This window comes from Pituophis catenifer, unplaced genomic scaffold, assembly GCF_029215685.1.
Source record: "Pituophis catenifer annectens isolate HBS135680 unplaced genomic scaffold, rPitCat1.0.hap2 SCAF_6, whole genome shotgun sequence".
NCBI classification, from domain to species: Eukaryota; Metazoa; Chordata; class Lepidosauria; order Squamata; family Colubridae; genus Pituophis; species Pituophis catenifer.
Window position 1 is genome coordinate 30,203,717 of NW_027256886.1, and position 17,125 is coordinate 30,220,841.

Here is a 17,125-nt window from a genome sequence, read left to right on the forward strand (position 1 = left end):
GTGCATTACAGAGGAGTAAGTGACAGCTCAATTCAGATAGTTTGCCTGAGAGAAAGAGCGTGAAGGCAGGCCGTCCCTAACTGTTCTCTGAATATAGGCTTATGAAGATAGCAGTGTGCTTTAGTTTGGCAAGATTCCATCCATAGGTGTAGAAATAATAAAGAGCTTGGGAAAATCATCACATGTTTTTCTTGGTTCTGGGGTCCTGAAAGAATTTGCTTAAATGGAAATGGAGATATAAATATTTAGGTTCTTATATCTCTTAACTTTAAGTAGACTTTTGCTGATTAATAGGGAGAATTGAGAATTTAGATATGGGTTCAAGATGAGATCAAGAACAAAAAATATTTAGATGTATTTTAAGAGACAACAATAAAAAGCTAATGTTGGAGATAAAGGGGAAAGTTTCTTTTAATTTTTTCCATGTATGGGATGTTTTCTCTGTACTAATTCAGAGTTCCCAATCTTTCTGGCTTTTCTGGACCTGTCCTATCCTGTATGGGAAAAGGAATTTGAAAACTGCAAGAAAAATTAAAAGGAGCACAAATTCTGAATCATTATCTTATTCTAGTTCTAATTATTGGGAGGGTGTCATGTTTCACAGACTGTGATAATCACCCCTGCAACAATCAGATTTTTAAATATTGATAATTTTTATAGTGTTATAAAAATTTAGGAAATAAACGTCAGACAGCAGATGGGGTGTTCTTAGATGATTAATATCATTCATCCTTGATATGTGGACTCCCAATGCAAGCTTCCATAATGCAGTCTTTTATGTTTGAGTATATATACAACAATTCTATTTTTAAGATTGTGGAGTAGTTTTCATTGAGCACTTCCTATCTTCAAGAACTTATTTTGATAAGAGCATAAATATAGTCGCCCAGGAACCGAGGAGGTGTTCTTTGTAAGTTTGCACTTATACAGGACAATCATATTGACACTTGAATAACAAGATCACTTAAATTAATCAAAGATTATTAATAAAACTAAGAGTTAAATTCATGATTTTATCGTCAAGTGAAAATAAAGAATCGCCATCAATGAGAGTATTTTAGTGTTCTGAATCAACAGGTAGAACATTTTATGGAATAAAAAAAATGCTCTCCAACAACACTCAAAAAAATGACTTACATATGGTCCTTGCACTTATGACCATTGCAGCAGCATCATGGTCACATCATCAAAATTTGGATGCTTGACAATCTGTATGTATTTATGATGGTTGAAGTGTCCCCGGGTCATGTGATCATGATTTGCGATCTTCCCAGCCAGCTTCTGACAAGCAAAGTCAATGGGAGGGGGGAGGGGAGCTGGATTCACTTAACAACCACATGATTCACTTAGCAAGTGCAGTGATTTGCTAAAGACCTGTGGCAAAAAAATGTGATAAAATCAGGCACAACTCACTTAACAACCACGTTGAAGAGTCTTGGTGTCGCAGATTAAAGTGCTGTTAAATAGCACTTAGCTGCCAGCTGCTTGCAATTACTGCAAGTTCAAATCCCACCAGGCTCAAGGTTGACTCAGCCTTCCATTCTTTCGAGGTAGGTAAAATGAGGACACGGATTGTGGGGGCAATAAATTGACTTTGTATAAAGAGAACACCGCTTGGGGGGCCCGAAAGCCCTACTAAGCAGGTATATACAAAAGTATGAAGGCTATTGCTTAACGCATTGTAAGCCGCCCTGAGTCTCCGGAGAAGGGCGGCATATAAATCGAACCAATAAATAAATAAATAAATTGCTTAGCAATAGAAATTCTGGGACCAATTGTGGTAGTACATCAAGAACTACCTGTACTCAGTCACTCACCTGTGACTGAGATAAATTGTTATATGGGTTGGAGAGAAGCAATTTTCCCATCCTTACTGCTGAGCTAGACCAGGAGTCCACAAACTCCTCAGCTCATGATCCCTTCATGAGGTTTCATGTTATTCAAACATTTATTTTACAAAAATAATTTAATAAATACTACTTTAAGATTAGCAATAGGAATAATATTAACAATAATGATTAATACATTGACCTGGTGGGGGAGGGTCAATAGTGACCAACTGAGAGAACTCTGAGCTAAACTATTGCCATTCATGTGCTATTCACAGGCCAGGCATGTTTCAGAAGTTTATAGGCTATATATGCCTCTCGCTTTTTCTCTCATTCAAGCAAAAAGCATTTTTACAATGTGCATATCTTAAAACAGTGGTCTGACTTAACTCTATTGAGGAGTCTTCCCATGAATAGAATGTTGTAATTAAGACCCCAAATAAGAGTTCGATAGAAGAGCTTCACACATCATGACTTTTGTACACTTATGGAAGCTGTTTTCTTGGTTTTGCTGAATTCCTGAGTTAGCAAGGGCTGACTTTGACAAAGTATCCTGTTTCTTGCTGTGATCTTCAGAGAAACGATCTGGACCTTGAAAACTTCAAAAACTGATGTTCAGCATAGTAGCAAGGCCAGTTCTGGCTTCACTGTCTTTCTTAGAATAGAGATTAATTTCAGAGTAGAATCGACACATTTTTTATCTGGAAAATATTGCAAACTGGCAAGGTTACAGCTCAACTGAAGATTTCCATAGAGCCATATGAGGTGTGAGAGTCATGATGCAATGGTAAAGGGAATTATGATTTCAGTGGGAATTTGGTTAATGGAATTATGCCAGGATATAGTATTTAAATTCTCTGCTTAAACTGTAGGCATATATTCCACGTATCATCTTCAGGTCTGTATCTATATAGCCAGCACAAAGCTTTGCCTCAGCACAAAATATTAGTTGTACTAGGGTTTTCTTTCCTTTTATTGTGGTGGCCATAATTGCCAAAGTTCAGAATGAGGGTATTCTGAGTTTCATCACTGTTCCTAGTATGTTGTCATAATAAAATATTCCATTATTTTGATAATTCCATATATCTTATTTCATATATCTGAAGCAGTGGTGGCTTTCAAACATTTTTACAAACTTGGTGGGTGTGGCTTGGTGGGCGTGGCAGGGCAATGATACTGTAAAATCTCTATTCCCAGCCCACTCTAGGGGAAGGATACTGTGAAATCTCCATTCCCTCCCCAATCCAGGGGAAGGTTACTGCAAAATCCCCATTTCCTCCCGATCAGCTTGGACTTGGGAGGCAGAGAATAGATGGGGGTGGTGCCAGTCAGAATTTTTACTACCGGTTCTCCGAACTACTCAAAATTTCCACTACTGGTTTTCCAGAACTGGTCAGAACCTGCTGAAACCCACCTCTGATCTGAAGCTATGTGCGTCATGTGGCATTTCCCAGATAAACTATATTTCTTTATTTTATTTTATTCTGTCTTCTTTGATTTTCCTTCTATTTCTGACACAAAATGTTTCTCTCATTTATAATAGAAATAGTATTAACATTTCTTGCCAAACATTCTGCTCCAAGTACACCTTGCAGTCTCATAAAGAAAAAAATAAGCAAGATCTTGTATGCTTGGTATTGAGGCTCTAGTCACCTCTCTCTCAGGTTTCAAGTAATCTCAAAAAGTGGTGAGATACCTCAACAAAAAACAGAAGAAATGCTCTAAAATATTCTGGTTATGCAAATTAAAACTGCAATTAAATTAAATTAAAATACTTAAATTAAGTGGCATTGTACAAACAGCATATGTTGTTTCATAGTCAGAAAGATTAATCTTGACAGTGAAAACCTTAGAAAAGCTAGAAGTCAGAGAGTAGTAGACTCTGCAAAATTTAGTGAGAGCTTACTTTTAAATTGGTTTTGAAATATATTATTTTTAAGTTACAGAAGTACACTTCCTGCCTTGGTTCATCACAATATCTCTGTGATAATGGGCAATTTGAAGCCTGTTGTACTGCAGGCTTCAAATTGCTGTACAAATCCCACATCCCTTCTCTTTCTGGCTTAATCATATTTTGGAGGAGATACTTGAAGTGTTATTGTAGTGATTTCTAATCTTTGAGGTTAACCAGTTGAAAGAATTAGTGTTGTTTACTGTTCTCATTATTTCCATCAAATTTGCCAAAAATGAAGAAACAGCAGGCCTCTAATGTTTCCCCATGGTAGCCACTGGTTGAATCTTTTATTAAATTGAATGTCAAAAACAATTAATTTAAATGAAATTTTCTTCTCTTTGGGTCTTGAATATTAAATGTTAAATGTTTATTTCCAACAACTCAATTTGTTTAATTTGTGAATTAAACACATTGAAATGAAGACATTATTTCATAAAAATAATATTTAGGCTTCTCTGGTATAGAATTTGTTTTCTGTTTGTATATAATGAATTTATTAATCTTTTTCTGAAAAACATGCAATCTCTCCTTGTGTCATCCTTTGCCCTTGAAAAACTGGTTGCATAATCCCAAGTAGGAGTGTAGCACACAAAAAGAGCAAAAGGGAGGAGAAAGTAAAAAATATATACCACACAAGCTTCATAGTTTCTATCTCCACATCTATCAACCATAGTGACCACACCAATCTTCTCTTTTAATGGAGAGAAAAAACACATCCCAATGACCAAAAAACTGACGGAGATATCAATGAAGCACAGAGCTGATTTTGTAGTGAACTAGAAATAGCTATGTGATAGGATTAATTCATCTGAAAACAAAACCCCAGCTTAGATGGCAGATAAGAAATATTGTTTAGAAATCTCTTATTCTTTGTTGCCAAGCTTCTTCATTCTGATCTTTGCAGTCTAGATCTAATAGCCCTAATGTGTAACCTCCTTGAACCTAGTTTGCTGCTTGCTATTTCTTTCACATGGACTTGGAGTGGTGGCAGCTGAGATTTTCACAATAGGTGAGTGTGTGGATGGGAAGGTATCTGAGAGGTTTTGCTCGGATCCTGAAAAGCTCTGTGTATGCTACTGTTCTGTGACTCTGTTGCAGGAAAATATTTGGAAATAAATGATATATGAGCCTCTAGGCAAAGAAAGGCAAAATAATTGAACTAATATCACACTTATTTTGGTTATATGTGATCACATGCTGTTAATAGAGCCAAATATGCCATTGTAATATGCTTTTCTTTTTGTATCCCTAACTTGGTACCCTTGGACTAATTTGATGCCTAAATTGTTACCCAATTTTGTCCAGAATTAAATCTAACACATCTGTAGAGGAACACAGCTGTTTTTACATGAAAAAGATAATTAGTTTTATTTTCAGTTCTTGAATTGTGCTTCCACAATTTATCTGTAGGGTGGTTTTTTTCTCTCCCAGTATCTCCTGTTTCATATATGCTATAAAAATATCAAAGGGAATTTCTGAACCAGGGGCCTTTTCCATCTAAGCCTAGGATAACAACTCACATCAACTTTATATTTATTTTATTTTATAAATGTCGATAGGATGCTAAGTGGGATAAGCAATTTATCTATTTATATTTCTAGGATTTGTAGCACTCTCTAGTTTCTAATTAAGTAGACGAGCAAGAACAGCTTTCCTGAGACATTTTGTGCACATTATGGCAGAACAATCGAAGCTCTATGAAATTCTTCAAACTTTTTTTTAAGTTTAAGCAAGGCAGTTAATATTGTTTGAGTGTTCTTTTTATTCTGCATATACAAGCTGTACAACTTCTATGAATGCAATTCCTTCTACTAGTGTGTAAGAACTGATACATTGTACGTGCCAATTTTGAATCTGTTTACAAATATTCAAGCAGGCAAGGATATAATTGAGAATTAAGTCTATGTTGATTCCCTACTTTTGCATAACTGTGCCATTGTCTCATATATAAAACCAGCGGCAGACATATCAGCAAAAGAGAGAGCGAGAGAGGGAGAAAATTGCCTATTTCTTTAATAATGTGCTTTTTGTCTGTCGCCTACTAGAGAATGAATAAAATGTGGGTTCTGTTCTATTCCAGATCCAACTCATTGAATGAGCTTTCTCACATGCTCAGATAGTTAGTACATGTTACTGATAATCAAATGTACATATACGATGTAACCCAAACTTTTAATAAACTGAGAGAAAAGTGTTCTTGTTCCTGTTGCATTTTATTAAATTTGCATTGCACTTCTTAGGAAGAAAAGAAATGCGAGCAAACCAATATTGGAATTTATTACTCCTCATTAGTTTGTACTTGATCCAGCCACATGTATGATCAGATAAGAGTGTACATACTTAGCATACCTCAAAATTTGGTTTCTTTGTTACCTCATTATTTAAGTACTGTAGTATTTTTTTTTGCATAACTTGCAAAAGAAAACATAAAAATTTCTTCTTTAAATGAATGTTGACAAATGAGATGGTTGTCATCATCAACATGCTATATTCTCCATAGCATTTAGATACAAAATGTGTGACAGAAGCTCCAGTTTTCCTGATCATGAGCAAGCCTGCTTTAGGGATTTGCAAGGAGCTACAGATTTATATTTGATTGATGCTTCAAAACACTGACAAGAGATTTCAAAAGGCTCAAAAAACCAATTCATACTCTAGAAAACAAAACCTCTGGAGTGATGTAGAACTGAGTAATTTTTATGTGGGAGAAAATATGACAGTTAAATTACAACTGACTGCATTATAGGCACAATACACATTATAAGCAAAACTGGAGATTTGTCATTGCTTTCAGTGGAATGTAAATATTATTTACAGAAATAATATGTAGCATGAGGTAAACAAAGACAATATGCTTTTGAAAAAGCTTAGAATTTTTTTCATAAAACTGTGTTAGGCATTGCAACAATTAATGATTCTATGCCTGTTTTATCAAAATTTATATGGAAAACAGATACACACCTTTTTAAACTGTGTTGTTCAGTGACCTAATCTCATATGCGCTTCCCAGGATTGAAACACAATTATCTTTTTGAATTGTTTTTATTTTAGCTAATGTTACCATTCAGTTTTAAGTCTATAAATTGCATACCAAAATACTTCCGCTACAGAAAGTTATCTACAAAATGCTTATATTGGCAACAGATGTATATTAAGAGTAAATGTACATGTTTGTCATCTACATACAAACAACTTTTTTTTCCAGCCAAACCTTTTCTTTCTTAATCTAATATTTTCTTCTGTATTATTTTAGGCATGTAAATATTACAGTTCCCAATGGCATATTGTAGACTACAAATATGAACAGTATTCAGGAGATTTTAGACATCTACCACAGTAAGACATATGCTTTCTTACTTTTTTTCTTTTTAAAATATTTAATATTTAAAATATTTAAAATATTAAATATAAAATATTGAGTTTAAATATAAACTGTGTTTGTCACACAGAACAATTGCCTCTAGTCTCCAATAAATTATCTAAGGTTATATTATGGAAACATTTCATATTATAGTTATCATGTCTTATACTTCTAATAAATGCATAATTGTGCTGGAATGAAATACAATCAGATAGCAGCTGCCTTAAAGAGTTATTTAAATCTCACAGATCGCACAGTTCAACCCTGAAGTACAAATATTGATGCTTTAAAGCAGTGATGGCTAACCTTTTCTGGACTGAATGCCCAAAGGGAACCCTCAAAATGCAATTTATGTGCGCCCCCTGCACAGGTACCCCCAGCACATGCACTTGCAGGCTCCCACATGCCCCCAACTCCCACGCATGCGTGGCAGAGACCTGAAGACCAGCTGCTGGCAGGAGGTGCGCGCACATACGCAGCAGAGCTGAACTGGAGCAACAACTCGCGTGCCATAGGTTCACCATCACGGCTTTAAAGAGTTGTAGACAAGTTCTTTCTTGTTTCCTGTTTCAAAACACCCTTCAAATTATTTCCAAAGTTCTATATAAACTATTGTATAGAAGAGGATATTCTGAATTCTATTATTATAAAGATAAAGATTCTTATAAAGATTCTTATTAAAACAAAAGTTTCATCTAGAAGGTGAAGGCTATTCTTTAAAGCAAACTATTTTTCACATGGAGAAAATATTGGTCTAGGACCAGCATAGACTTGAAAGCATTAAATACTTTCAATTTTAAAAAATATTAATCACACCTTGTCTTGAATTTTGAACAAGAATAATATGAACTAGAATTGGGCAGTTGTATTATGATGGTGGTATAACTGAAATTTGAAACATTATACTTGGATGATTCAATTGTTTCCATATCTGGAGGCAAATTGTATCAGCCAATACACAGAAAGAAATATAGATTTGGAGCAGTCAGCTATGCTTAGAAGCATATTTTAATAGATAGGAAGCTTCTACTTTTCTAAAAATACATTTATGAGGAAGCAAGCAAATAATGTGGCTCATTTGGAGACAAAAAGTCTGGCATAGATTTTAAGGACCCAATTCATGCTTGATGTTTTATCCTGTAAACTGAGAAGTAAAATCTAAGAAGTATTTAGTTCACTTTGCATTCTATGATTCAGACATGTGTTTAGCAACCAGCATAGGACATCCATTAATAGCCGATTCCTGAGGCTTTTTTTTTTAAACAAACTGCACTCTTAAAAGGAAGAAACAACTCTTCATTCTATTTTAGCAATAAAAGTGTTTGAAATTAAGACTAAACAAAACTCAATGTTTCTAACATAATTTAGCAATAGTAGTGAGATGGTCTTTTTGGTATCAGGAAATAACACTTCAATAATTCATAAAATGGCAACCATAATCCATACTGTCATGTTTTCAAAACATAAGAAAAAAAGCATGAATCATTTGTCACTTGACAAGAAATGTGTTAAAACTACACATTAATTTGCATTTATTAAAATAAAAATGCATAATTGAGATCCCAAATCTATTGATTTGTTATGTTGATGATACTTAGTCCAACTTATGCAATAGTTAACTAAAGACACATGACCTTAGTGAGAATTATTCTGTAACACATGTTCTTTGAAATATAGTTTAGTTAAATATTTAATCAAATATCTCAACTGCAATTCACTAATAATTCTGGCTGTTATTCCCCTAGTCAACATCATTTACCCAGATGAGAAAAGCAAATTCTTGTTTAGTTTCTTCTCTGAATCTCTATGATAGATATCTGTAAAATGGATAGATTGCAATATCATTCAATTTATGATACATATTTCTACCCCAGCAAGAACTCAGGTGAAGTACAGAATCCAGAATCAATCAAAGTTAAAAGCCTGATGAAAGGCTTGCAGTATTACATATGTTGTGAAAGCTAAGAAAATGGAGGCCCAATGTAATTCCCAAATTAAATACGTTCCATAGCCTGAAAGCAACTTGGAAGACTCTGTGCCCAATGTCAGAAAGACGAATCTGACAGTGAGGGAAACCTCAAATGAGTGTCTTCTGCAGATCTTAATAGTTAGATAAGTTCATTGTGTAAAAGGTGGTCTCTTAGATAATGAACTTTTAAACCATGTATTTTTCTGTGACAATTTTTCCAGACTGGGTGGCCCAATTTTATAGAGATCTCCCATTTAATAACTGAAGAAAAGTTCATGTCATCTCAGTTATCTTTAGTGCATTAGCCATAGACCCATCTAACCATTTTAAGGAAAACATTAGGAAAGTATTCATTTCTGTTGCAGAATGCATTTGTACTCATAAAAGTAGCATGATGTTTTCTGATTAATGTGGTGGGTTCTGCTTTGCTTGGGGAATTAAAGGTTTAAAAGGTTTGCCTTTTTCTGTAAAAAAAACTATTACATTGTATCTTACATTTTCATTGCAACTGAAAGTCATGAAACAGCCCACACAGAAGGTAGAATGGGCTAAGAGGCCATGTAAAATGCATTTGGATTTTAATTAAGGATTTATTTTTAACACTTCTGTTAATGTCTCTAGAAACAACTGAGGCGTACTTCAAATATATTCAGATAATAATTTTATCACTAATTTTGAGTCCCTTTTCTGTATGGTTTATGTTTTATTATAATCACTAAGCACATATCTAACACTAAGATATGTAACCCATGCCCTACTCAATGCAAGAAATTCAATATAGGATGCAACTAGAGGATCCACTTAAGGATTATCCATTTCTCGTGTAGACCAGTTCTATTTTTATGTTGTTATATTGTGTTATGAAATTAAACTATTATATGTTGTGCCTTGTTGGGTTTCACTCTACATTTTTAATTCTTGTAAGTAATCAGTGATATAGCAATAGCAATAGCACTTAGGTTTATATGCTACTTCATAGTGCTTTACAGTGTTCTCTAAGTGGTTTACAGAATCAGCATATTACTGCCAACAATATGACTCCTCATTTTATCGACCTCAGAAGGATGGAAGGCCAAGTCAACCTTGAGCCAATCAAGATCAAATTCTTGGGAGTGGGCATAGTTAGTTTTCAATACTTCATTTTGTACAACCACAGCTCCATAGTTCTTTATGATGTAGCAAAATATTTTTGCACGTATATTAGCAGCACTACTAAAAATGTTCTTCCTTAGGCATGAATACAGACCAGAGAAACTTCCTTCACATTCTTTTGAAATTGATCATGAAGATGTTGACAAGGATGAAGTAAGCATATGACTGTCCACTTTCACTTGATTATTCCTAAATGCTTCTAGACCTAGCAGGGAAGGTCCAATTCCCAGCAGTGTCATGTGATGTGGCTTAAGAAGTACTGTATGCCTTCTTTGTTACAGTTCCTGCCCTTGGAAAATCAAACCACCTGAAACTTTTTGGTCTACCACAAAGTCCAGCTTTTCTCCAACACTGGGGCCAGGATGTTAATGAATCCCAGGGTGGAACTATATAATATATATATATATATATATATATATATATGCTTCATGTGGGTTTTTAAAATTTATTTTTTCCCTAAGTATTGTTGTTGTTCTTGTTCTGGTAGATGGATAGCTATATAAATTTGTTGAATAAATAAATACATTTTCAGTTTTTGAAAGGAAACACATTTTCTAAAGAAAATTATATATCTACCAGTTCTGAGAGGTGTTACCATTATTAGAAAGTGCATAGCTATAAAAATCTCAGCATTTTCTGAGTTTTTATCTTGAAGGAAACAAAAAAAAATCAAAGAGTATTAATGTCTTTTGATCAGGATACAACATCTCACTCATCTTCGAAAGGCGGTGGAGGAGGAGGAGGAACTGGAGTTTTCAAATCTGGCTGGCTTTATAAGGGGAATTTTAATAGCACAGTAAATAATAGCATTACAGTTCGGGTAAGAAAATTACTACTATTTTCTATTGTAAAAGGAAAGCAATGTTAGTTTCTGTTGACAAAAAAAATCAGAAGAAGCCTAATACCAAACTCCTTTTCATTGTTTAATATCTGTCCTCTGATTTAATTCTCATCATTTTTTTCTTTGTATTTTCACTTGTTTGCTTAGCTCCAAAATGTAATTAATGAAACTGTTTCAGCAGTAATATGACTATTTACCTAGACATAAGCTGTACTAAATTCAATGGATAGTGCGAAATAAGCATATGTATTGTTGCAATGTTAAAGTGGCCAGTTCTATTGTCATTCAAAAATTATTGTTCTTGGTGATTATTAGTGGTGTTTCATTTTCTGTTTTTTATGAATTAAGGATCTGGTCAGAAATGATTTGTGTTACAGCCAATTCTGTTTCTTATTTTTCACATAGTCGTTCAAAAAGCGCTATTTTCAACTAACACAATTGTCAGACCACTCGTACATAATGAACTTTTATAAAGATGAAAAGATCTCAAAAGAGCCCAAAGGCTGCATCTTTTTGGATTCCTGTACAGGAGTGGTACAGGTAAGTCAGCAGTTTTCAAAATATGGCTAGATTTACTGTATGAGTGTCTTTATTGCCATTGCATTTTGTCAACCATTTTTAATTTTAACAGTTCTTTGCTCTTGAAGACTAGAATCCTTATAAATATCCCTTCTCTTCTAAACACATTGTACAATATGTTATGTTCAGAACCTCTCATTGCCCATACAGTACTTCCTATGCTGCTTCCCAGCTTTTCATTGTAAAAATCAAAACATTCATCCTAGTTAATTTTTCAATATGTATAAATAAAAAGACTTGCAATTATGCCACATACCAAAAACAAACAGGGGTTTTTTTCTTAGCAAATATTCATAAATCAAAATTTTCCTTCATTTTTCAGTCTCTGAACAACTGTCTGTATTTTAATCTCTTTCCACCTATCCATGTTTGTCATCTAAAAGAATAGCCATATTTCCAAGACCAACTCTGTGCAGAATGTTGAACAGTATATTCTAAGATTCATCTTCTTAGAGTACAGCAACTTATGAATTTTTACTCCTTTAAATGGAATTTTAATATACAAAATGGAATATCGGTATATCTTAAAATTGCCAGTTTGGCTTTTCTTTCATGAACAAAATTTCTCATGGCATCTTAAATGTGGCACATGATGCTTTGTTTTTGTATGAACAGTTTAATAAAGCTCCTTAGACTAAAAAAAAAACAAACTTTGCATTTTTTTATTGAATAGTTGAATTTTTGAAGTTAATATCGAGTTCGATTCTGCCAGAACGGTAATCCTGAGACAGACTTCAAACACAAGATCAGGTTCGCTTTTTCTGAATCCCAATAATAGAAAAGCCCTTTTATACAAAGCAAAACAAAAACAAAACCCTTCTCTCATTATTTTTCTCTTCAATTCAAAAGTCCAGCTTTTGTTTCTCCTGTTGCTCTGTTAGAGAATAAAAGTTGACTTCTGTTGAATTATCCATGCTCTTTTGCTGGGAGTTTGTTCTCTAAACAATCTTCTTATCACCCCTGATGTGGGTCTATGTGCTTCTTTAAAAGAATGAGTTCTAGGTAAAATGGCCCAGACTGAACAAATGAGAGACTTTTGAGATAATTCTGGTGTGCATACAGAAATCAGTGTGCATAACCATTTCTCATTTCAATTACACAGAAAAGCTACCCAAATAGCTTTTTAACGCATGCCTAATGAGATTTTCTAGATCATGTTTACATTTTAAAACTGTACCCTATTTGCCTTTGCCAAATGGAGAGAAAAAACGCAAATATTTCCTGATCCCATGCATTGCTTCTGATTCATTACAGTATCTAACTTAGTTATAACTGGTATTCATAGCTTTCAACTACATAAGATGCAGTACAGGTTTTACCTAGTTTGCTTGTAAAAATGCTTTCTTCTAATTGCTAAAAAGGATAGAATTTTGTAAAAGAATCCAAAGGGCATTATGTTCAAAGATTGTTTTTTTATTTCTTCTATAAACATTGCACAGTTATTTATTTATGATTTAATTTTTATATTACTGAAAGTACAACACCCTTAGCAGTACATAAGTAAATCAAATACAAATCAAATACACTATACTTGGTGCCAAGCCATTTAGAGCTGTATAAATTAAAACCAGCAATCAGTATTTTAAATTGTGCCAAGAAATGTTTTGGAAACTGGTGCCTAATCTATAATACCTCCATAACTGGTGTCTACTGCCACTCATCAAATAGCAAAAATCCATTTTTATAGCATATACCAAAGGATAGTGTGGTATATCATTTAATTCTAATTAATGGTAGTTTATTACCATTAAGAAAGTTTTGTCCTGTTTTGTCCTGTTAAGAGTTGGATAACATTCATTTTAAAAGCCTTTTAGTTAATATCTTGACAAAAATCCATCTTCAGTTTGTCAATTTTTTTCTCCAGTGAAAGATGCTTTAGTTTTGCTGTCTTCTTTTCAATGCTTTATTATTTTTCAAATATTCTCTCTTACCATTTTTGTGCTTCCTTTGTAGTTAAAAATAGTTGCTATTGACTTTTATATCTCTTATTAAATCATTAAATTAACATATTGACCATATTTAATTAATGTGATCAGATTTTAATTACATTTAAATTAAGTTTAATATTTTTGTCTAGCTTTATCTAATTTTTCTCCAGGTTTTACCTACTTCTTGGGGCATTACCTCCCTCCCCCCCAGTATTATTCAAAGATGAATAATTCTTGAAATGTTACTTAATTCTACTATTAAATACATGGAATAAAATCAGTTCTTAAGAAATGTGTATTAATAGCTGATCCTCATATTATCAGAAGAACTAGACTAAAACAAACTCATACAGTATAAAAATTGAAGAAGAGTAATCACTCAAATTAGTGTGTGGTTTAAGGAATGGGTAATTCCATCTCTAATATAAACTGATCCAAGTCTGGGGTAGCTGCTGCAACCTATCTGATGTGGTATTTCTGACATTCTTTTTGCATGTTCTAATGTTGAAGTTTAAATTAAATGTAGGAAACAGCTCAGTTCTCTTTTTTAAAAAATGCATTTGAAAAATTGTCTATTAACTTTGCTGCAGAAGGAACCATTTTGCTAAATATTTGGGAATGTGAAGCTTTTGCATTTCATCTTTTATTCCTTTAAAGATGCTGACTACTTGCTATACTATATTTATAATGCACAACAAGAAAACACTTTTTTAAAAAAAAAAAGTTCAATCACATTCTGCTGTTGAATTTGAACCATTTCATAAACATGAAAAACACTTCAACATGTACAGTATAGATTATATATTAATCCAGTATTCCTTGTTTTGGAATGCTATTTGTGCATTCGTTTATAGATTGACCAAGTCTTGGCTCCTTTCAGTTAGTGTGTTTCCTTCTCTATCAGTTTCCCTATGATATTAGATCATTAGACAGGACATTCATTATAATCCCTTTCTTCATTGAAATTGGAGTGGAAAAACCTTTCCCTAAACAAGCACACAGATATTCTTCCTTTACAATATTAACCTTCCAATAAACTTGACAGATTTCATTTTATTTTTACTGTCAAAAATGTTGACATTTATTTAAAAAGTCAACAGACTTAGAGTAGGTTAAATATGAGGGATATGCTTTGTAGTTTTACAGATACTTTGCAGATTTTATTTGCAGAAATGAGTCATCTTATATTTTATTATAATGGACTTTGTTGGTTTAAATTCTGTTGTTTTGCAAGAATCAGATGTAAACCATACAGCTAAAATAATAATTCCTTAATAAATTAGAGACAATGTAGCCACTATTTTGTGTGTGGTTACTTCTATTTTATATATTTTTAAAAAATGAATTATTCATTCAACCATGCAAATGCTACCTAATGCTTTGCAATCAGATACCGTCTTGCAAACTGACATTTCTGACTGATGTCTGCTCTACTACTTCTAATTCTACTTTAGTGTCTTCTCTCTCTGTATCTTTCCATAGAGAATGCTTGTTGCAGGGATGGAGGCAAACTTAAAACATCACCTTCCTTCTACAACTTACCCAGAAACTGGAATCTTTCTCGGACTCATTTATCCATATAGTTACCATGCAGAGACTCCACAGCAAGGGTGTGAAACTCATGTTGTCATGGCAGCATCACATGACATATCGGGACTTTTTTCCCCTTCACTAAACCGGGCATGGGTGTGGCCAGCGTGTGATGCATCCGGCCCATGGGCCTGGAGATTGACAGCCCTGCTGTAGGGTTGCATCTATAAATTAATACTTGATACTTTTATCAAGTTAATACTAATGATTAATTTTCAAACTCTTTTGACTCATTTTGAATAACATTTTGTTTTATCTTAATTTTTAAAACTTTTTTTAATTTTTAAGCTTGTTTCATTATTTTGATATTTTATCTATACTTTTATATAAAGTATAGATATTTTATCTATACTTTTTATTTATACATAATCAGTTCATAAATACTAAAATAAAAGTAAATAAAACAGTGAAAAATTTAGAGCAGGAAGAGCATTCCCTCCTCCCCATCCATGATTTTGCCCTAGTAGCTTTTCTTCTTCATTTGTATCATTTATTTTAACCCATTTAAACTTATAACAATTCCATTTCAACAGAAGTTGAAATGGAATTGGAAATATGAAAGACTGAAGCAAATCAAATTGCACCAATTCAGTGTTTTCCCACTGAATAGAACACTTTACTCCCAAAATTTAAAATATTGTAGAATTCTTGCAATTTCTGACAAATTCGGAAATTTTCAAAGAGCAGTCATTTTGGATTGTTTTCAAAGTTGAGCTGCACCTTCATTCTTCAAATGTACAAAAAGGATAGAGTAGATAAATATGTTGCAAGCTACCAGTTTTGGAACTGTTTGTGAGAAACTCTGTGGTTCAGTTTTCCTTTCCTTTGCTATACTGTTAGATCAGTTTAGGGGAAGAATTACATAGGATCCAGCTGCTCTCTTCAGCTGGCAGCAGCTGAAAATATTTATCAAGTGTCTAAGCAGCTGTCTTAATTGAATAGTTTTACATGGGACTTTCCAACATGTTAAACTGAAAGCAATTTTTAAGCAAATATTTGACAGTTCTGTGTAATAAAAAGCAGGTGCAAACCATACTATTGAACCTGCTGATAATGTTTCAGACATGTGTCGTCTCTTAACAAAGCCACTGCCTGCCCATGAAGCAGTAGTTGGGAATCTGGGAGCCCTTAAATCAAGGGCTTTTCAGAGACAGTGCCAATCCTTCAAGAACCCTGTAATTGTCAAGAGTACTATCAGCCTTGGTAGCCATATTAGGCCGGAAGCTTCAATGCTGCCATGACCTCATGTGTGGGAAAGCAGGAGGGGGGATTGAGGAGAGGGGAATTAGTAGACATAATAGCATTCTTCCTATCGGTCAAGGTCAGGGGCTGGGTCAAGGTGGATCAGACGTTGATTGGAGCATGTGATTGACTGGGGAGAAAGGAGATGGTTTTGGGAACTTTGCATTGCTGAAGGAAAGCCCGGGCTTTTCAGATTCAGGATTTCCCAGATGTGCCAGTTTACCTATTCTAGTAAAGAGAATTTTGGAAAATGCCTGCTTCCGCGTCTTTACTGGGACGTAAACCTTTGGGGGTTTTCTGGAACGCTAACAAGTACCTTGATAGAGAAACAACAACTCTTTTTGGGATTCAGCCTGTTTCACCCAATCCAGACTCCAACAGCCTTCAGGCACTGGAACAAAACATCAAAGGAATCTTCTGAAGATTTTTGTCACCAAGATTCTATTCAACATTGTGTGCACGCATTTGTGTATATGTGTGAAAATATAGACTTCTGAACAAAACTATAGAAATAAGGAGTGCAGCTGTTAAAGGACCCATATGCACATTTGCACAATAAGCATAATAGATTAATTTTAAAATTGTCTTTTAAAAATGTTTGCTTTTCCAATGTTCAGAGAAAAGCTCAACTACTACAATAATTTTTATGGAGAACTCTGAAAGATTAAAAGGATATGAAA

General features: G+C 33.8%; 1 protein-coding gene across 3 annotated transcripts in view; it reads left to right on the forward strand.

The window, feature by feature from the left end:
* Positions 1-17,125, forward strand: part of DOCK10 (dedicator of cytokinesis 10) — a 156,908-nt gene that overhangs the window by 65,116 nt on the left and 74,667 nt on the right. For all 3 annotated transcript variants that reach the window (XM_070945998.1, XM_070945997.1, XM_070945999.1), the window contains exons 4-7: positions 7,037-7,119; positions 10,346-10,418; positions 10,963-11,085; positions 11,512-11,646. In XM_070945998.1, the coding sequence (XP_070802099.1) occupies positions 7,037-7,119; positions 10,346-10,418; positions 10,963-11,085; positions 11,512-11,646 (414 nt within the window). The remainder of the gene's footprint in view (positions 1-7,036; positions 7,120-10,345; positions 10,419-10,962; positions 11,086-11,511; positions 11,647-17,125) is intronic.